This window comes from Seriola lalandi, unplaced genomic scaffold (assembly GCF_002814215.2).
Source record: "Seriola lalandi dorsalis isolate HSWRI2012SDOR001 ecotype SW California unplaced genomic scaffold, Sedor1 jcf7180002054825, whole genome shotgun sequence".
In the NCBI taxonomy this organism is placed as follows: Eukaryota; Metazoa; Chordata; class Actinopteri; order Carangiformes; family Carangidae; genus Seriola; species Seriola lalandi.
In genome coordinates, this window is record NW_019525378.1 from 1103966 (window position 1) to 1123777 (window position 19812).

At 39.3% G+C, this 19812-nt stretch overlaps 2 protein-coding genes across 3 annotated transcripts; both read left to right on the plus strand.

Moving 5' to 3' along the window:
* The first annotated feature begins 22 nt into the window (after window positions 1–22).
* On the plus strand, window positions 23–6491 carry LOC111669920 (galactose-specific lectin nattectin-like). 2 transcript variants are annotated; one of them, XM_023426428.2, is made up of 6 exons: window positions 25–584; window positions 1703–1813; window positions 3634–3765; window positions 3870–4021; window positions 5193–5314; window positions 5701–6491. In XM_023426428.2, the coding sequence occupies exons 1-6, from the start codon at window positions 494–496 to the stop codon at window positions 5861–5863; spliced, it is 771 nt and encodes a 256-aa protein (XP_023282196.1). In that variant the 5' UTR covers window positions 25–493; the 3' UTR covers window positions 5864–6491. The 2 variants fall into 2 exon arrangements, with proteins under 2 accessions (XP_087035475.1, XP_023282196.1); XM_087179349.1 differs by lacking the exon at window positions 1703–1813 and having other exon boundaries at window positions 23–584.
* Window positions 6492–7847: 1356 nt separating this feature from the next.
* On the plus strand, window positions 7848–19397 carry cops7a (COP9 constitutive photomorphogenic homolog subunit 7A). Its single transcript, XM_023426427.2, has 8 exons — window positions 7848–7998; window positions 11801–11923; window positions 13604–13679; window positions 14434–14522; window positions 15354–15556; window positions 15748–15853; window positions 17233–17402; window positions 18825–19397. The coding sequence occupies exons 2-8, from the start codon at window positions 11801–11803 to the stop codon at window positions 18862–18864; spliced, it is 807 nt and encodes a 268-aa protein (XP_023282195.1). The 5' UTR covers window positions 7848–7998; the 3' UTR covers window positions 18865–19397.
* Window positions 19398–19812: the final 415 nt, after the last annotated feature.

The window sequence follows — 19812 nt, forward strand, 5'->3', positions numbered from 1 at the left end:
GCCGTGTCATCTACCACACATCTGTCATTCCCAGAATCAGTGCTTCGCTCCAAACCGAGCAAAAGAGTGAAGAAATGACTGGTGCTGTTGTGCAATATATGGCAAGTTGACAGTGAAACCAGAGCAACTAGCAGAAATCCGTCACACAGAGCCAACAAACTGAGGGAAAAAAAACTACCAGTTTGGATTAACAGAGTCTCCTATTTTTCAGAAAATACTTAACAAAAAAGCTGAATTTTTTTTCTTTTGGGGTGGGGGGACTGAAGGTACTGCACAGTTTAATCGCACAGCGTTTCTCTGAGCACATTTGTTTCACACTGCAGCAGTGTTGTAGGCAGAGGAACGTGCCTCGATAAATCAACCAGCAGGGACAAATTTAATTTCATGGAGAAATATTGCTGCTTGGGAGAGAAGATACCAAAGCCTTTAGGGACCAGAGGAGGTGCAGCATAAAGAGGGACAAAGTGAGAGAGTTAACAAGGACACTGCAGACATGGAGGAGGGAGAAAACTACAGCAGCCTACAGGAGTTCACCGAGGAGCCAACACCTGGAGGGAATAGGCCCATACTCCAACACAGCAACGGTATTTTGTAGTATTATAGTTATATAGTACATTTACTCAAGTACGGTACTTAAGTACAATTTTGGGGTACTTTACTTCAGTATCTCCTTTATACTTCTGTTCCACAACATATTAGAGGGACATATTGTTCTTTCTACTCCACTACATTAAGGCTATTTGACAGTTTTAGCTTTAGTTTAGACTTCAAATGAAGATTTTACAAAATGGATAATACAAAATACAACACTGTTAATTATTACTCCAGTGGTTTCAATTTTGGCTCTGGCATTTCGCAAAAGGCAGTGTGTAGGCGGGGTTATATTTCTCCAAATAGTGATTCCCAAATGGTTTTATTTCAATAAATGTTCAAAGGATCCAATAACTTACCAAAAATCAAAGATTGGAGAAAAAGTTCAAAAACTGAAAAATTATTTATGAATCAAATGTTTTGTTTTTTCATCTTTCCTCATCATCTCACAACCCCTCAGATTTATCTGGTGTCCCTGTATGTAACACTGAATATACAGTCAACAGTTAACTAAGTACAGTACTCAACTACACTTTTAAGTTACTTCATCTTAACTTGTGTATTTCCTTGTTACGCCACTTTATGCTTCTGCTCCACAGCCTTTTGGAGGGGTGAACTTGACTTTTTACTCCACGACATTCACCTGAAAGCTGTAGTTACATGTTACTTTGCTGATTAAGACTTTACATACAAAGTATATTATTATCATTATAAAATATGATGCATTGTTACAGCTTCAACTGACCAGCAGTATGTAAAGTGTAGTTAAAATTGGCTTCACCTCAACCAGCCTCAACATTAAACTGCTGCTTACACATCTGTGCATCAGTAATAATATTCCAATGTCATTATGTGCTTATAGGTGTGTTTATCTTAGTGTTTGTGTGTTTACGTGACTCTGTGAGACACATAATCAGAGCATCCATTCGACTAAACTTTCAGCAGACATTTTATCTTTTGGGAACGGTAAATGTTATGAAGCTAAATTCTGGTCAAGTGGTTCAGCTCTGCAATCTCCTCTTACTCAAAGTCTGCACTCAGCGCTACACCAGAGGATTAAAAGTAGTGAATTGACAGCTACCATGCTGTGGACTGTTTTGTGTCTAATCAGGCTCCCAGGGACGGAAGCGGGGCATTGAGTGTTTGAGGAGTCAGACAGCTCTCCTGATGCTTATTGGCTTTTTGGCCTCCATCTGTGCCAACATCGTACTCACTGTGCTCTGTGAGTATAAACACTGTCTTACAGCCTCCTGCGTTTCCTGCCCTCCAGTCTGAGCGCGTATATCTGCCCGTCTGTCTCTCTGTCTGTATGTCTCACTCTATTCCTCGGCCTGCCTGATTATTCTCTCTTTATTTCAGCTCAGTGTGCTTTTGGACACCTATAATTGGCAATAAAAAAGATAAAGCGTTCTCTCCAGTCCAGTGAGGGTCATGTAATAGAAAAAGCACAAAAGTCCATAATTGTGAAATATTTTTCCTGCAGGGCCAAGAGTCTTGGCAGCTCAGCCTGTTAATGTACTTGTGAGGACACTCTCTCATTTCGAACAAACACCACTGGGGCTGTACACCCTTGATCAATCACCACCACCGCACACACAAATTCAAAGACAAACACACACAAGCTATTGAGTACAATTTTAGTGTCTGAAAATAATTACTTGCATGTCTTACAACAAGAGAAGGAAAAAGAGAAACATCTAACACTTTTTATGAGACTGGGATCTGCAACATATTGTGAGACTCTTGATAGAGAAAATATTTAATGATTGATTTTATTCAACTTCATGAATATGGCATAGAAGTGCATATTATTTACTGTATCATAAATATTCCTGTCAGTTAAGTATTCCCATTGTGGGCCAGTTAGGATAAGATATACAATACATATATATATTTTATTTCTGCTGCAATGGTACATTAGTGGAAAAAATATGTGCCATGTTAATAATTTAGTACAATTTTACCATTTAATGTTACAAATATCTGTGACAGACAATTTTAAAACACAGTAGTGTATCATGTTGGTTTTTGTGAAGTCTTGGTTTAAACCACATTTGATCTCAGTACCTTGGCAGGCTCACCAGGAAATGGTGTTGTCATTAGTCTTAGCCAGAAAAATACGTTTTTACCGTGAACACTAACTCTGACGTAATTCTCTAACCACAATGAAACAGGTAACAGTTAATGAAGTTAAAACACCGCAAACATTATGCTGAATAAACTCAAGGTCACACAGGTGCTTGACCTTTGGTTTCCCAACAATATTACACATTCATTCTGAGGTATTGTTTGTGTCTGTATGACGTCATTTTGCCACTCTCTATCTTGATATAAAGCCAAAAATATATACGGCCATTATCTGTATTTATGACTTATATCACATCAATTAGTCTTCTTAGAAAGCATTACGGAAATAACTTTTTAATGTTTTAGTGGGCAAAGGAGAATTAGTAAACATAAACAGAGGAAACATGACTGTGGAGAAATATGTGGCAGTGAAACCAGACTAAGTTCACATTGTAAATGATAATTTCTTACAGCCGCGAGGGAGCTCATATAAACTCAATTATTCCAGCAACAGCAGCAATAAAGTCCTACAGAGATTCACAAACTGCACAGAGGACAGGCGTATGTTTGAGGAGGGAGAAGTTAGTGGTGAATGGGGAAACACAACAGTCTGAAAATTGTATCCATTTTTAGTCGTGATTTTGTGGATGGCAATGCCAATGTCACATCACTTTGGTCCAGACTGAAATATCTCAACAACTATTGGAGGGATTGCCATGACATTTTGTAGAGACATTTATGGTCCCCAGAGTCCTACTGACTTTGGTGATCCCCTGACTTTTCCTGTAGGAACCACCATGAGGTTGACATTTCTAGTTTTAAGGGAAACAACTATTGGATGGTTCATCATAAAATTTGGCACAGGCATTCATTTTCCTCTCAAGATGAACTGCAATAACTTTGGTGACCACTTAACTTTTTTATCAGGTGCCTATCCTACCTACCTACCTACCTACCTACCTGTCTATTTCTCAGTGATTGGCAGGCCACAGCCAGGTGCCTCCGTGGACTCGTCATCTCCAGGTCAGAAACTGAACTCAGTGCACAGACGTTACATCCAGCTGTGTAAAAACTACACCGCCCTGGGACTGAGCTGTTCAAAGACAGGTGGCAAGATGTAGATCAAACATGTACATGATCCTCATTTCCTGCTGTCTTTGATTTAGTGTTCCCCTCACCCTTTTATCTTGCTCTTTCTCTCTCATTAACAGTTAAGCAGTGCAGCGAGTGTCCTGAAGGATGGCTTCATGTCGGGGATCAGTGTTACTATTTCAGCAGCGACAAGCTGGACTGGCTGAAGAGCAGAGACAGTTGTGCAGAGATGGGAGGCCACCTCACCATACTGCACACCGTGGAACAGCATGTGCGTGTGCTAGTGTGGGTGTGTGTGTGTGTGTGTGTGTGTGTGTGTGTGTGTGTGTATGGGGCTGAAGTGGACACAACTCATCAGCAGACTTAGACAGAAGTGAACACTTTGTCTGTGGAGCCCTGCTGACCGGCACAGGTGTTCCTCATTCCCCTTAATTGGGTCGGTTACTGTGTGCTGTCCGCAAGACAGGAAAACTTAAGACATGAGGGTATGTGTGTGTGTGTGTGTGTGTGTGTGTGTGTGTGATGATGGGGAACATGAAGACACCTTTGCAAGGCAAGGTTACTCTATCTGGTCTACTTCTGCAAAGGCACACTTTAAGATTAGAAGTTAGCTTGAAGTTAAGCACAGGCCTTTTGCACCGCAGGTGTTACAAATAACTTTAACGATGGTTCTGTTCTAGTCACGTGTTCTCTGACAGCGTGTCAGTGAGCCAGCATGCACAATACCAGGACCCTGAAACTGAAGCAGCTAAATGGAATTCAGCCATCATTCATTTTAGTTATTTCCAAATAATCAAGTCTATTGTTTATAATCTGATCTTCTTCCAGATTTGTTCTTGTCATGTCTGTAAACACTAGAATAACACGATGATCCACCCATACTTGATCTCCTCTACTCAGGATTGTGCTTGACCCATAGACAGTCTATGTGCTTGACTGACATCTAAGTGACTCCCCTTTCAGCTTTGTTTCACCTTGTTAGGGGCAGAACAGATAACACCTTTATCAGATTTTGTATAGATTCAGTTGACATGTCACAGTAGGAAACGCACAGGGATAAACAATAAAATGAATGATGGCTCAATTTCATTTAGGTGCTTCAGTTTCAAGGTCCTGGTATTGTGCGTGCTGGCTTACTGTCACAGTGTCATGGCTTACTGGGACACTTGAAGTTTCCTGCTACAATAAGTCAAAATATCTGTGGTAAAAAAAAGGCCTATTAAGCATGTAAATATGCCTTAAATGTTTAATTTTCAGTCACACTTTGGGTCTTTAAAGATGTGGGTTTGGTTTACCAATGCAGCTGAAGATCCTTTGCAGTATGATAATAATAATAATAATACAGTTACAACAAAGTGTTTGTGTTTAATGTGGCTGTAAGTCAGAGGCTAAGAATGCATAAGATAATTTTGTACAAACATAAGCATGTGTGTCATTTCAAGGACACTCTGGAGAAAGAAGCCAGGAGAATCGGTGGATTTGATTACCACTTCTGGATCGGCCTGTCTGATATAGAGCTCGAAGGAGACTGGAGATGGGTGGACAACACGACACTGCAACACAAGTAAATTATCGGATGCGTAAAGTCATTTAAGTTGCTGTATTTGTTTTCAATTTTTATGATAGTGAATAAACCTTCCAGGGAGGGCCTAAGCCATCAAAAGCATATTAACCAGCCTGTTTTACCAGGCTTAATGGTATAAAAATTATAAATATATAATATAAGAAACATTCACATCACCAAAATAAGTGTAAAAACTATAAATGCAGGATGTACATGCTGTCCATTCTTATAGCAAAGCCTCAGATAAATCAGAGCTCAAACATTTCATCATCAACAAATCAAGGAGCTGGGTGAGCTTGTTTTTCACATTTGTCAGAGATGTTCACATCTGTTATTTATAGCTTACCCTATCTATCCCACTTTCCTGCACTCTCCCTCTCTCACAGATATTGGGATCAGTGGAGCTCAGAGCCAGATAACCACCAGTCAGGAGGGGAACACGGAGAGGACTGTGCCACCTTGGATAGCCACTCAAAGACATGGTTTGATGTTCCTTGTGATCACATTTATAAACGAATCTGCCAGATGGATGCCATTCAACTCAACTGAATCCTTACACAACTGACAATATTGCACAAGCTGAAAGTCTGGAAAACTACACAGGGTTGTGAAAGAAAAACCTAAAAGTAATTGCTACATATTTGGGATTACAGAAAATAAAACTCATGTTTACAGACCAAAAAATTACTTTTTGTGACTTCCCGCATATGCACAGGAGACATTGTTTTTATTCCTTGAAGTTATAGTTGCTGAAAATCTGCACATTGTGTTGAGATATAGCACTTGGAGGAAATAGGGAGGGGGTCTCATAATGGTAGCCTACTATTGTATTTCTGTTTTAAAGTAAATTCAAAAGGAAAAAACATAAGAGAATGCACAGGCATTGCACAGATTTTTGACAAAGATAACAATATTAAAAAAAAAATTAGACTTTGACAGAACCCAGAAGGGTAGAACCCTACTGTTTTTATATTCATCTTTCCTGTTCATGTTTGGGAGAGATTTGTGCAGCATAACAACTTAATACCGAGCAGCAAATTATTTAAGAAATAACACTGTTGATTTTATGTTGGTTTGGTTGTTATTTGTTTTAGCTGAACTGTGTAGCTTCTCTGTTATATTCCAGACTTTTGAGACGAAATGTATGAAACAAACATCAATAAAATGGTCTTTTTTATATAGTCTACCTTTTTGATATCTATATGACATTCACACTTCCATACAGCCTACTGTCAAGTTGACCAGTTGAAGTCTAGTCACTGACGTAACTGTAGCCTACAATACTGCCGAAGAGTGGTTACTATTTACTGATAAAGCACCATTCATAAAGGGTTTATAAGCTGCTGGAGTTTGTAATGGTTGATACATCAGTTACTAATGCTTTATAGATCAGTTATAAGCCATTAAAAACACCAATTGTGGTTGGCAGATTGAGGGAAATCTTCCTCCACTACTGGACTTTTCATGTCTTTTAAGTGAACTCTTTAGCTCTGTAATTCGTTAGGGAAACCTCTCCAGTGGCCTGTTGAACCACTTCTGATCTGGAAAGGGGCTGCAGGACATATGGCCTAAAATCAGTTTATAAACGGCTTACAACTGCATTTACAGCTGCTAACTTATTGGATTATTGTAGAACTATTTATTAATGATTCATTAAGATTTGTAAGTGTAGTTGACTGGCTGTGAAATTTTATGTACTTCTTAATGGTTTACCAATATTTATAAGAGCATTTTTACCAAATGGAAACACACATTACCAAAACACTGATGGAAGAGAGAAACAACAGAATGGATACTTCTTCACTTGAAAGTGCAATAACAACAGCTCTTACTATCAACTGTTACTGTTATTATACTGGTCTCTCTACATTTTTACTGTTTGATGTTTTGCCCGAATATCAACAGCTGGTCATACTCTACATATAGGTTAATAAATGGTACCATAATAAATGCAGTTGTAAATGTTGATAATCGTAGTTTATAAATGGGTTCTGGTCCACGTTTTGCAGCCTTTTTTGAACAGTCCATTGGAGGGATCAAAGTGTTGTGAAGGAGGAGGACTCTCCATAAATTGGCAAGACAAAAGTTGCTCTTTTTAATTGTTTATAACTAATCTGTAAAGCATTAGTAAAATATCTATTAGCCATTGATTAAGGCATTATTTACAGCTTATAAACTCTTATAAATTGTGCCCCTATTAGACAGTGGCCCCACCCTTTTCGGCTTGTGATGAATTTAAATGAAGTATATTTATATTATAGTGTATTTATGACCACTTGTCACATGTTATGGCTTCAGTGCAGGCATGATTTGTGTAAATTCCACCAAAGAATAATTTTGCCTTCTTTGGCTGTTTAATTTGAAGGACTTTTAGAAACCAGAGGAGGGAAAAGTCACTGATCAAAAGTCGTTCCTCTAATCATTTTGTGATACTTAACATTTGTCTGAGGAACATCACAAGGTATTGATCTCACCTTGGGATCTCGGTGGAGAACACCTTAGCACCGCTAGATGACGCTGTTCTCTCTAATCCGAGGATACAGATGCTGATTGACGGCTGCACTCGTCCCGCCCATTCCCTGTACTATCCAATCAGAGATTACGCTGCTTTTGTTGTCATACGTGTGCTGACGTGAGCTGAACAATCGAGAGGGAGGCTACCTGCTAGAAACCAACACAACAAGGTAAATTTGAACATATACAGCCTTATTATTACATGTTGTGCTAACATTTACGCGCATATCCGATTCTGATATTAGTTTTTCAGCCTGTGGGTAAGATATAAACACCAGATCGGCTTTAAATGAACTGAGGCCCAGCATCAGCGGTTGTGTGAAGCCTTGCGGTTAGTTAGCCGTTAGCAACCGGGCTAGCATGACACATGGAGCTTCAATAATAAATAACAACACTTTAATGAGAATTGTCAGTGTAAAAGCATTCTTCTATCTGAAATCATAGGAGTGTGTTGTACGTTTAGTACTTTATCTGTCACTTGCACCAATGCCTGCTGTCAGCTGAGGTCCTTAGCTTTAATATTAGCCGGGTAAGTTAGCGATGCAGCTAACGTTAATACAGGGTTAGGAGATTTAGCTGAGTAAGCCTTAATTTACCTTTTTTCTTGATCATCGCCTCATATGACAAATTGCAAGAGTGAAAGTGGAGTAAATACGTGTTATGTCTGTATGCTGCTGAATTTATTTGTTCCTGTAATTTTTTTGGTGTATTTTTATACGTCTACTTTTCTTAAGCAGTATTTTTTGTTATGTGTCTTTCCCTGAGTTTGCAGTCCCGGCCATTACGTAGTAGAAATATTGTTGACTTCTCATTGCCTCATCAGAAATCTGACATCATCAGAGCCTTCACTTTGTTTGTGAACCCTACTGTTTAGTATCCATCAATGCTTAAATGTATTAAGTTGAGTTAGTGGTGCAGTCGAGAAGTTAATCAACAACAACTCAGGTTATCAATTGATAGTCTAAATAATTAGTAAGGCTAAACTGGCAAACATTCTCTGATTTCCTGAGCGACTGCAGTTTTTCTCTGCCTTAGAGCATTTAAATTGAATTTACTAGGGATTTACACTGTTCGTTGGACGAAACAAGCAATTTATCAACTGGGAAATTGTTATGAGAATCATTCAGTCTTTGCCAACTGACTATTTATTTACTTTTTGATTAATCAAATCATTTAAAAGGCAGATTGATGATATTGGAAATAATTGATCCAATATTGATCAATTCTCAACACTTGAATAATTTAATTTGAACTGAGCATTTTGAGTAAAACATGAGATTATTGCAATGCCCCAGTATTAACTTAATCTTTGCTCCAATACTTTATTTTAAGCTCTTATCTTTAAAATAACAGTGTATTCACTTTACTGGGGCATTGCAATAATATCATCACTAATACCAACATGCAGTTAAAACACCTTAACATACAATTTTCCCTTTTTGAACCCTTATGTAGCTTTACAGTTGTTATTTTCTATCCTATTATCCCAGACTGTTTGACACTATCATGGTGATGATCTTTATATTGAGTCAAATATTCAAACTCAAGATTCAATGTTTTTATGTCTTCATCATTTCTTCCACTGGAAATATTCTAGATATGTTTTGCATCATTCTCTGCTCATTTTCCCAAAGTCCAGCCTGACATATTTGGTATTTTTTGACAGCTTGAGAGCTTCACAAGAATTTTAATAATGTTTTGTGGGTTAAAACAATGTTTGGTTGCACAGCATGGGTTTTTAGTGGCTGTCTGCAGACTTGGTGGTTGTAAGTTGACTTGCTCATCAGCAAATCTGCACATACAGGTATTTGTCTGCAAACACTGCATAATTTAGCATTTAACGTATTCAGCATGCAGCACATCATTTCAGAAAACTGTCAAATCTTAGAAGTGGTTTGCAGAGATCTTCAGAGCCATTTAAAGTCCCCTTTGGCTGAAGAGGATTATGGGAAAAATGTATCATGCACTTCTTAATAGAGCTGAGAGTCTATTGAAGTGAGTGGTTTTTGGTGAGTTTTTGGTATGATATACAACAGTGGAAGCTTACAGCTGCCAGCTCCAATTTTAAATTGTTTTCCTTCTAGGAGCTTCATATCTTTTTTTATTATTATTATTTTATGACATTTTATTCTGTTAGAATCTCTAACTCCATTTTGAATCTAAAGCTCCTTGTAACAATACAAAAACAATGAAGCCCTGATAGTAGCAAAACAAGTGTAACATGTTTTCAATAGTGTTTGCAGTTCCTGTTGTACCATACAAAAGATAGTAAAGGTACTGGGACAAGGGAATGGGTTTAATTCAAATTATTTTCCTTCACATTATGCCGACATGATACACAATTAAACATAATAGGCTACTTGAATTGAGAAGAGGGTAGAGCAAAAACAATGCTGTCATTATCTATGGTCATTACTGCATGACAAAACAATTTATCACAACAAGTAACTATGCATGCCTTTGCGCTTTGGGATCCCTTCAATTATTATTGGCTATTTTCAGTATTGTTTTTCATTAATGTTTGTATTTTTTTGTATTTTGTGTTTATTTCTGTATCCCAGTAGTCACCAACGTACACTGTATCTGAACAGCTGCAAAGTGCGTATTGACTGAGTCCACATATTCCTCTAGCCATCTGTCACTGATGTGCAGCCAGTTTTGTCCTTCTTTTAAATTCAGTAGAAAAACACAGATGGATCCAATCCAGCCTCAGATTCAGAGCTTAATTTGACTTTTAAAAATACCTGAAATTAAACAAAGCACTGTTTCTGAAACAGAGTGTAGGTTAATTTGTTTGGCTGCAACACATGGCTGCTCATCTGTTCAGCTCACCTGGGAATCTGCTCTTTGGACCTCCTTGAGGGTGGTCCAGTGGGACAACATATGCAAGATGTGTATGGGTGCTTCTAAATCCATCAGATTTAGGATCATACAATACATCAGCACTGGCTGAGATGAGAAAGAACCAGTCAGACTACTCTTAGCACAGCAGACTGTGTTGCATTAATTTTAGGAAATGGCCTCAGGTAATGAAACTGATCTGATGCAACTGCAATAATTTTTTCATGCATCTGTAAGATTAAACTTCCCTTGTGTCTTAGAATGTGTCTACTGGGATTAAGATCTTAAAATATGCCATCAAAGTCAACAGGACATCTCCTCGCATTGAGTTGTCAGTTGAGACACTTTTGTATTGGGAGGAGCACACGAGTCGAATCAAACTGACATCCAGCTCTTCTATTTTTTTTTATATTTGTGTAATTTTTTTTTTTTTTACTATAAAGCTTATGGGTTATTAAGCAAGAGTCAGGACAAAGTACAGAAAACATTGACCTTAGGTTTTACATCAGAGAATGGTCCCTTTGTGTCTGTGTATGTGTCTGTCTGTGTGTGTGTGTGGAGTCTAATCACAATGTCACTACTTATTCTGCTGTTGTGGACAGCTCAAAGTCTATTTGCATGTCTCTGAGCAGGAAATGGTTTTTGATGAATGCACACGGTCTCCTTCACGTCCATTACACTTTTTGCCCGCAGTGGTGCTATCCACTACTTGAGTAGCTCTCCAGGTAATCTGTGGGTGTCGTCAAGTGCTTTGGTCAAGAGTACTTGTCTGTTAGACGCTAAATGAGGAGGGAGTATTGTTCGGTCATATTGATGTCTCTTCAACAGGCCACAAGTGGTTGAACTGCGTTTCAAAGGGTATGACATGATCTCTAGATGCTGTGTCCTTGTGTAGAGTGTTGTGATTGTTACCAGAGTATTTATTGAAAATTATGACATTGTGTCCCTAGACATTATTTTTTACAACACCATAATAAAGTGAGTGCCAAGGTGATAACAGATGTTATTGCCTTGATTTTATTTGTAGCATTCTCGTATTTTCTACTGCTGTTCTCACAGTATTTATGTCTCTGTAGTACCTTAGTCTAACCTGCTAACTGTGTCTTTGGTACCTATGTCACCTGGCATCAGATGGAGGTGGACCAGCTCCTGTCTCTGTCCGGCTCAGCACTGGCCCAGGCTGTCAGCTCTCTGCTGGAAACCCCAGGCCTCTATGTTTTCTCTGACATCCTGGAGCTGCCTAATGTCAGAGAGGTAAACACTCTCTCACACTTTATCTTCCTCGCTCTCTGTCTATTCTGACCTTTTCAAACCTGGCACACAAATCCATCTTAATCACACAAGTGTTAATGTGTCCTAGGTATATGGAGATTCTGATCAACCAAACTACAATTAGAAGGTTAATTGGACCAGGATCATAGTTATCATCGACTCAAGTGGAAAATTGTATACAATTTCAATATCACCTATGTTTTATGTTAAACTTGCTTGAGAAAACGTTGTTAACACCCTATTTTAGGAGTGAAATGCTGCTGTTACAGTAGAGAATGATTGTGCAGTGCCATTGTTCCATACTTAACTACTGGGAAGAATGTAGAACAATCCTGACCAGAGGGAATATTTTCTAAAGATTAGTGGCTCTTTTAAGGGGCTAAACAGTCAAATTGCATGTTATTTACAAGGACCACACCAAGGTTTTGCACAGGTAAGTGGCACCGCTGAAAGTTTTGTGCAGCAAACTTTGCATCTAAAGTTTAATGCCTGAGACAAAACAGGTTTAAAATTTTGCAACACTTTTTTCTTGGATACACAGAGGTAGAGAGAGAGAGAGAGAGAGAGAGAGAGAGAGAGAAGGTGAGGAAATATCTTAATGGTTCAAACAATTAACATACCTCAGTCGCTGAAGTCACTAATATTGCACCAAATTATAAAGATGCTTTAGAAAGTTATCTCAGATGAAAGAACAACAATGCAACAGCCTGTTATTATGACGAAGCTTTACCGGTCACCTTCCCTCAGTGGTTTCCTGCTTGAATATGTATTTTTCTCAACTTTTTAATGACTCATAGCAGGTCAGTGCAGAGAAATATGACTGAAGCAGCCAGTAATACTTATTAAGTAGGTCTGTTATTTTTATCTGTTCACAACAAAAAATCTGGTTAAAGGAGTTTAAAAGCTTTATCAAAAATCTCCCACATTAGTTTTCATAACTCATTCTGTTACTGATCTTGAGCTGATAACAATGGCTATTTATAATATTTCCCTGACACACAGCGTTCCACACACAGGGTGAATAACCACTTGCATTTCCAAAAGTGTCTTCTTTTCAAATGTATGTGGTTCAACAGCAGGGAACATTATCTTTTGCCAATCAATGATTTCCAGACATGCGCATGCATAGAAATCAGATGAACTGCTGCTGGGCTCATGTACGTCTTTAGTCTTAGTAAATACCCTGCTAAATTGAAAAATTGCAGTGACAGAGCTTAGATTTTCCCCCAGGTGTTTATTGTAACCGGTGAAAAAGTTTGAAACAGGACAGACATCCTTACAGTAGAGCAGTTGCATTATAGTCTAAAGTCTTGCAGAATTTCACGGCAAAGACAGACATCAGCTGATAGCTTCGAGTCAGCCATCAGGAAACGCTGTTTTTCCTAATGTCCAATCAGAAAGGAACACTGTGGACACATTATGATGCTAGGTGTGAATATAAACCCTCTCAGATGAATCCAAATATGTCTGAATATTGTCAGCCGGGTCTCCATGCGGCCTTTCTCTCTTTCACTCACCCCGAGTCTCAGCAAGACCTCTGCTCAGACCTGTTCAGTCTGCATAGATAAAATACAGTTGCACAGTTCTTGTGTAGAGTCTCATTACTTCTGCATTCTGCCACATCATTTTCTCCTTCCCCCTTATCTTTCCACTAAACCACAGCTGGAGAATGGCCCTCATGCACCAGTGTACCAGCTCCTGAACCTCTTTGCCTATGGAACTTACTGCGACTACAAAGGTATTGCAGCGGCAGCACAATGTAAATAAGTAATAGGGCAGCCTGCGACTCTTTTATTATGAGCTATATTTCTTTGCTACAAGGCAGGCACCCTGACACAGAGGCTTTAAACACCCTCACCTGAGACACTGCAGGCAGGTTATACACAGACAAAATTACTAGAGTACTTTTATCTGCCGGGGCAACTTTTTTGTCAAGCGCTATGATTGGCTGATGATTGTCTGTGTTGCAGTAGCGCTGGCACAAATGGACAATAAACTCATCTTGTCTGACTTCATTTGCTGTCTGTGTAATTTGTTGGGAAGCTTCAACAAGAAGGGGAATGTTAATTATGTCTAATTTTATGCTGAATATCAACCAATAGCCTGGAAAAAGAATGTAGCCTACTTTATTGTTCCCTTCCCTTTCGAGTCACACCAACGGGGAGCGCATTTACTTTCACAGAGCTGTGTAGTGGAGCCCTTAGAGGAGCTGTCAGAGCTGCAGTCTTAGGGGGTGTGAATCCTGTCATCAAGGGAGCAAGGCAGCAGGAGACACAGTCGCTGGAGACCAACTTCCGCTCGACTTTGTTCTCTGACTGCTTAAACAGCTCCACGCTCACCTGCACATCTCTGTGTGAAGTAATAAGCAGTGCCTCTATTATGTGTGACTGTTTGACCCTGAGCAAAGTGACACTTGCACACTGCTCAGGTATATTTCCCCCCCCCCATTGTGTGTCTCTGTTTTATTTTCTGTTCTTGTCTGCTGCTGGTAGAGAGAGCAGCCTCTCTTCCGGAGCTGACCCCCGCACAGAGAAACAAACTCCGCCATCTGTCGATCATCAGCTTGGCTTCCAACCTCAAGGTTTGTTCTTCTCTCGTCCACTTTTTACAGAAAAGTGCAAATGAAGCATAAGGTTGTATTTGTCTCAAAAATGGAAAATAAATCTAATTTCTGCTTCTGTCATATTGCTGCAGGCATCATGCAGCAAGATATTAATGATGTATTCACAATTCTGCTTTTAAAGATGGCTTTGCTAGACACATAATCCTTTCTTTCTTTTTTTTTTTCAAGTTTATGTGAGGTTGGCTGTAATTCTAAGCTTGTTTTTGTATTAATGTCTGCTAAATCAGGACTAAAGCAACAGACAAGCCTTAAGTGTCGCAAGAAAAAGTTGCCAGCACTCACTACTACTTCTCATGCCATTTCAGATATCTTACCCCTCCCTCCATCTGCATGATAAAGTATTAAATGTTCTTTTTTTAAGGCATCTCTCATTTGCACCTTCCAACCATGCTGCTCCTCTTATGCCCTTTTCCTTCTCTGCTCCTGATAAATAATTGATTCATTATTCTCACCAGCACTGTCCTTTCTTTTTGCTTTAACGTAATCTCACTTTCCATTACCATTGCTTCTTTCACTCCTGCCCCCTGTTTTTCTCTGCCATATGTCACTGCTTCCCTGCATGTAGGCTTGAACTCTCTAATTGCCCAGTGAAGTCCAAACTTTCCTCTCATCCTCCTCTGGCAGTGACATTTAGACAAATATGCAATTTCACTGCAACATCTTTTTGTCATTTTCCATCAAATTATTTAAATGGAATTAAATTCTCTGCCTTTTTAACTTGGTTAAAAAAGAAGAGAATATGAGGATTAAAGTCTTTTCATGTCTTTTTTTTTTTTTTAACCCCCTCAGTGCCTGCCATACTCACTCCTCCTGCAGCAGCTGGAGCTGAAGAATGTGCGGGAGCTGGAGGACCTGCTGATTGAGGCAGTTTACTGTGACATCATCCAGGGTAAACTGGACCAGAGGAACCAGCAGGTGGAGGTAGACTGCAGCGTGGGTCGTGACCTTGGCCCCAACGAGCTCCCAAACATAATCAACACGCTGCAGGAGTGGTCAGTATGTTCGCCGTGTGTCTGTGCACACACTTCAGATTTATGTCTCTATTATCTGTTTTCCTAACTCACAATGCACCTCCCTCCATGCCTGTCCTCTCTCTCTCTCTCTCTCTCTCTCTCTCTCTCTCTCTCTCTCTCTCTCTCTCTCTCTCTCTCTCTCTCTCTCTCTCTCTCTCTCTCTCTCTCAGGTGTACAGGGTGTGAGGCAGTGTTGTGTGGTATTGAGGAGCAGGTCTCGAGGGCCAACCAATATAGAGAGAGCCAGCTTAAGGTCAAAGTCCAAGTGGAAACAGAGGTTAGTCCATCCCTCATTCCGTCAGCCAACAGTCCTCTCGCTCTTTCGCACCCCCGGACCAGTAAATGGGACTCTCTGCATCTCAGTTGTTCATACAGCAGCATGTTCATATCTCTCACTTTAAGGGACAGATTCCCTGTTTTTTTTTTTTTTTGTCAGTCTTAAAACAATAGCTGGGGACCCATATGAACAATGAAAATGGTTTTTGCTTGCTGCAATAATAAGGATGAATCAAGTGGGTATCTCCCAAGGTTACATTCTCCTTACTACATAATTCCCTCTTTGTGTGATTGTCCTTCAGCTGCAGCTAGGTATGGAAACACTGGGGAAACTCAAACAGGCATTTTTATATTAAAGGAACTTTAACCTTTAGGAGATACCCACTTTATTCGAATAATTCAGTTTTGCGGAAGCTCGTGAACGTTGTCTGTTTTTACACATAACAGGGACTGTGGATTGTTTTGACCAGAATGAGCAGCTGGAAAAACATTAGTATTGTTTTAAGACAGACTAGTGGCGTTCTCAAGATATCTAGTCAGGCTCTCTAAGATTTATAGTGATGTTGACCCAACATGCGATAGATGTCACCAAGCCCCTGCCACTAGGAAATGTAATGAAATGTAAGAAGGGGTCCTTACATACCTATTGGTTAGGAGTTTTCATCTCTATTTCAGATTGAATCAGGACTCAATATGAACCCACAGCAATCACAGCACTGTTTGGGGTTCCACCTCGCACTCTGCTGCTTCCAAAATATAAGGCAGGCTTTGTAGCGTTTGTCACCTTATTAGTCAGGCGTCTGATCCTACTGAGGTGGAAATCTCCTGCACCCCCCTCTCATTCTTTATGGATCAAAAGACATTTATTATTTTGTTAAAATGGAGAAAATAAGATGTGCCATAAACGGTTCACTTGCCGAATTTAATAAAACATGGGGACCTTTCTTTGCACATGCTGAAGGGCTGGTTTTTGCAGCTATTCCAGAGTGACACATTTGATCAAATGTCTCCATCCGCTCTAATGTACCAATAGTGGGTTTGGAATATTAGTTTTTATTTTTATTTTTTTCCTTCTATCTTGCTGATTTTGTATTTATATATAATGACCAATGTGTACATGTTATATTTAGTTTAGTTTATATATTCGTTACATCTTTTTCGATAACATTATTCATGTATTTGTACTGCACTTTATAGATAAGTCCTGTTCATTTAACACAACAATGCAACTTGTTATAAAACTTTTTTTTTTTTTGCATTTCTGTGTTGTAGAAAATCCAATAAACAAATTTGGGGGAAAAAAAACCAATTGTGAATCTATCTTTTAACTCATCCCTCTTGCTTAACCTTTATTTTTTAATCTCTTCACTTTTCCCTCAGGTTTCAAACCTACAGAAAACGTTAAAGGCCAGCGCCGCCTCTCCATCGTCAGGCCCCGCCCCAGCTGGAGCCGCCTCTAATCAGGACGCAGACCAGCCTGCCGAGCCGCGAGACCCTGCCTCTTCTCAGGAACCTCGACAACCAGGCAAAAAAAGTTCAAAGGTGAAAGGGTGAGTACGGTGACATTACCTTTGTGTTTTCTGCGGTTACTTTGAGCTGTGTGGCTACATGCGTAGGAATAATACAGACTGCATAACTGACAGTGTTTGGCTGTCAGTCATGCAGACAGTATTTGTCTGCATGACTGACAGCATCTTTGATGTTATAGCTCTTGTATATAAAATGAGTTTGCATAGAAATTGTGTTCATTTTTCTGAAGCAGAGCAAATGTTTCACAAATTGAACCCATAAAATATGTTTGGCCATGTAGAATAATTTTCTGAAATTATGTTTTATTCAGACTTGTTGGTGTGCTCTTAAATCAAGTTTGTTTTGAGGTTTTTTCAAGCAAGAAATGCTATTTATTCCTACAAGACATAAAATTGGAACAAAAAGCTGCATGTGGAGGTTCTTTCCATTAAGTTTCTTTTATTGCTGCTTCTTTTGTTCTGTAAAGCACTTTGTAACTGTGGTTTTTGAGAGGTGCTTTATAAATACAAATTTACCTAGTTATAACCACAGTGCTATAAAGACTCTACTTCAAACACTAAATTAAAGCCATTAGTCCAATGTTCTTGTAGAGAGCAAAGTTAATTCAGCAGAGAACCACCGCTATGTTTCCATTTTTTCAATAAACATTAAAAAGCCAGCTGCTGGTGTAAGTGGTTTGTTCGTGTGTGAGCGTGTGTGTGTCTGCATGAAGTAGCTTTATTATCAGATGTACATCAGTGTTTTGCAGCAGTACTCTAACCCCGCTATCAGGGACTCTCTTTCTGTTCTGCTTCCATCCGGCCCAATTACCGATGGCTAATTTCACATCTGTCCTGGATTGTAAAATGTCACTGGATATACAAATGCCCCGCGTGCTCTCCTCCTGAAAGAACCATTTCCCCCTCCAGTGATCAGACGAGATGCTTTGCTCGTCTGCTGTTTATGTTGTTGATGCTGAACAGAAAGCAGTGATTATTTTCTGGCTGCCTGTCACATTTTGATGAAGCATAGAGCCCTATAATTTTCATCACTCAGCACTGCACTTCATTCAAATGAAGATCCACTTAATGTTTTGAAATCCAAATTAATGATAGCTTAACCTCAATCCTCGAATTAAAATGAGTTTTGACACCATTTCTTTACAAAGCTATTTAAAGGATGGTACTGATAGTGCAGCAGTTATTATTAGAAATTGGTTCTTTTCAAAAATTCTTTTTAATTTGAAGAAATGGAAAATCCACTGAGATCAATTTTACTGCAGAAGTACTAGTCATTAGATATTTTAACACAAAGGCACTTCAGCAACCAGGCTAACAGTAGTGTGCGGGTTCAGTAGAGCATCTGTATTTGAAGTTGGAAAATAAACATGCAAACCATTTAATTCATTTGATAAGCAAGCCACAAATTCAGTGTTTTGTTTTGTTTTATTGTTTACCACTCAGGCTCCGCGGCAGTGGGAAAATCTGGTCCAAGTCCAACTGAAGACGAGATAGACAGCTGCGCTGATGGACACTCTCACTGATGAATGGACACGTGGACATGTTAACAGACAAATGGGTACATCAGACAATGTGGCCGATGCTCACGGACACCACTTAAAAACCAGGACGCTTCATGGGAATTTTTCTTGACACCTTATCTCACCTTGACGGATTCAGAAACACACACTGGCTGATGGATATGACAGGTGCGACATCCACTCTTGCAGTTGTTAATAGCCTATCAGGCGGACTCTAAGTGTATATACACACACATAGCGCTTGTAACACATGAATACAGAACAGTCTGCGGCAGGAGTCAGTTGCCTTTGACCAGAAACAGGATTAGTGTATTTGACGCGTATGTGTGTGTATCTCTATTGGTTTGAAAAAATGTTCTTTTGGTTAAGGTTAATTCTATGTTGCTTTGTATTTTCTTCTCTCTGCTGAGTTGAGACGTGTTAAAAAAAAAAAAAAAAATGAAAAAAAAAAAAGAGAATATAAATTGTTGGGAAATAAAACAAAGCCCTGTACTTATCCCGACTGTCTCATTAATGTCACTGTCACTCCTTTTAATAAATGCACTTCAAAGTGCATCTCTGGAGGGTGCACTGCTAAATGTTAACTCACAGAAAGGGGGCTACCCGTTAGGAGGTCAAGACATTAATTAGGGCATGTCCCCAAAGAGACTAATGTATTATAGAGCTGAGGCTTCCCCTGTGCGCAACCAGCATGGCTACACACACATCCGCACACACACACACCAAGTACATTCATATTTCATATGAGTATGTTTTGCCCAGAGCTTCTATTTCAGTGTCAAAATTGCCTGTTGAAATTGCCTGCCATCCTCCCTTGTACCTCCATCACGCAGTCAAAATTGCCTTCATCATGCCCACCCGGTTTCTCACTCTTTTGATTCTGTTTTCTCTAAATTCTCCGCTTTTCATCC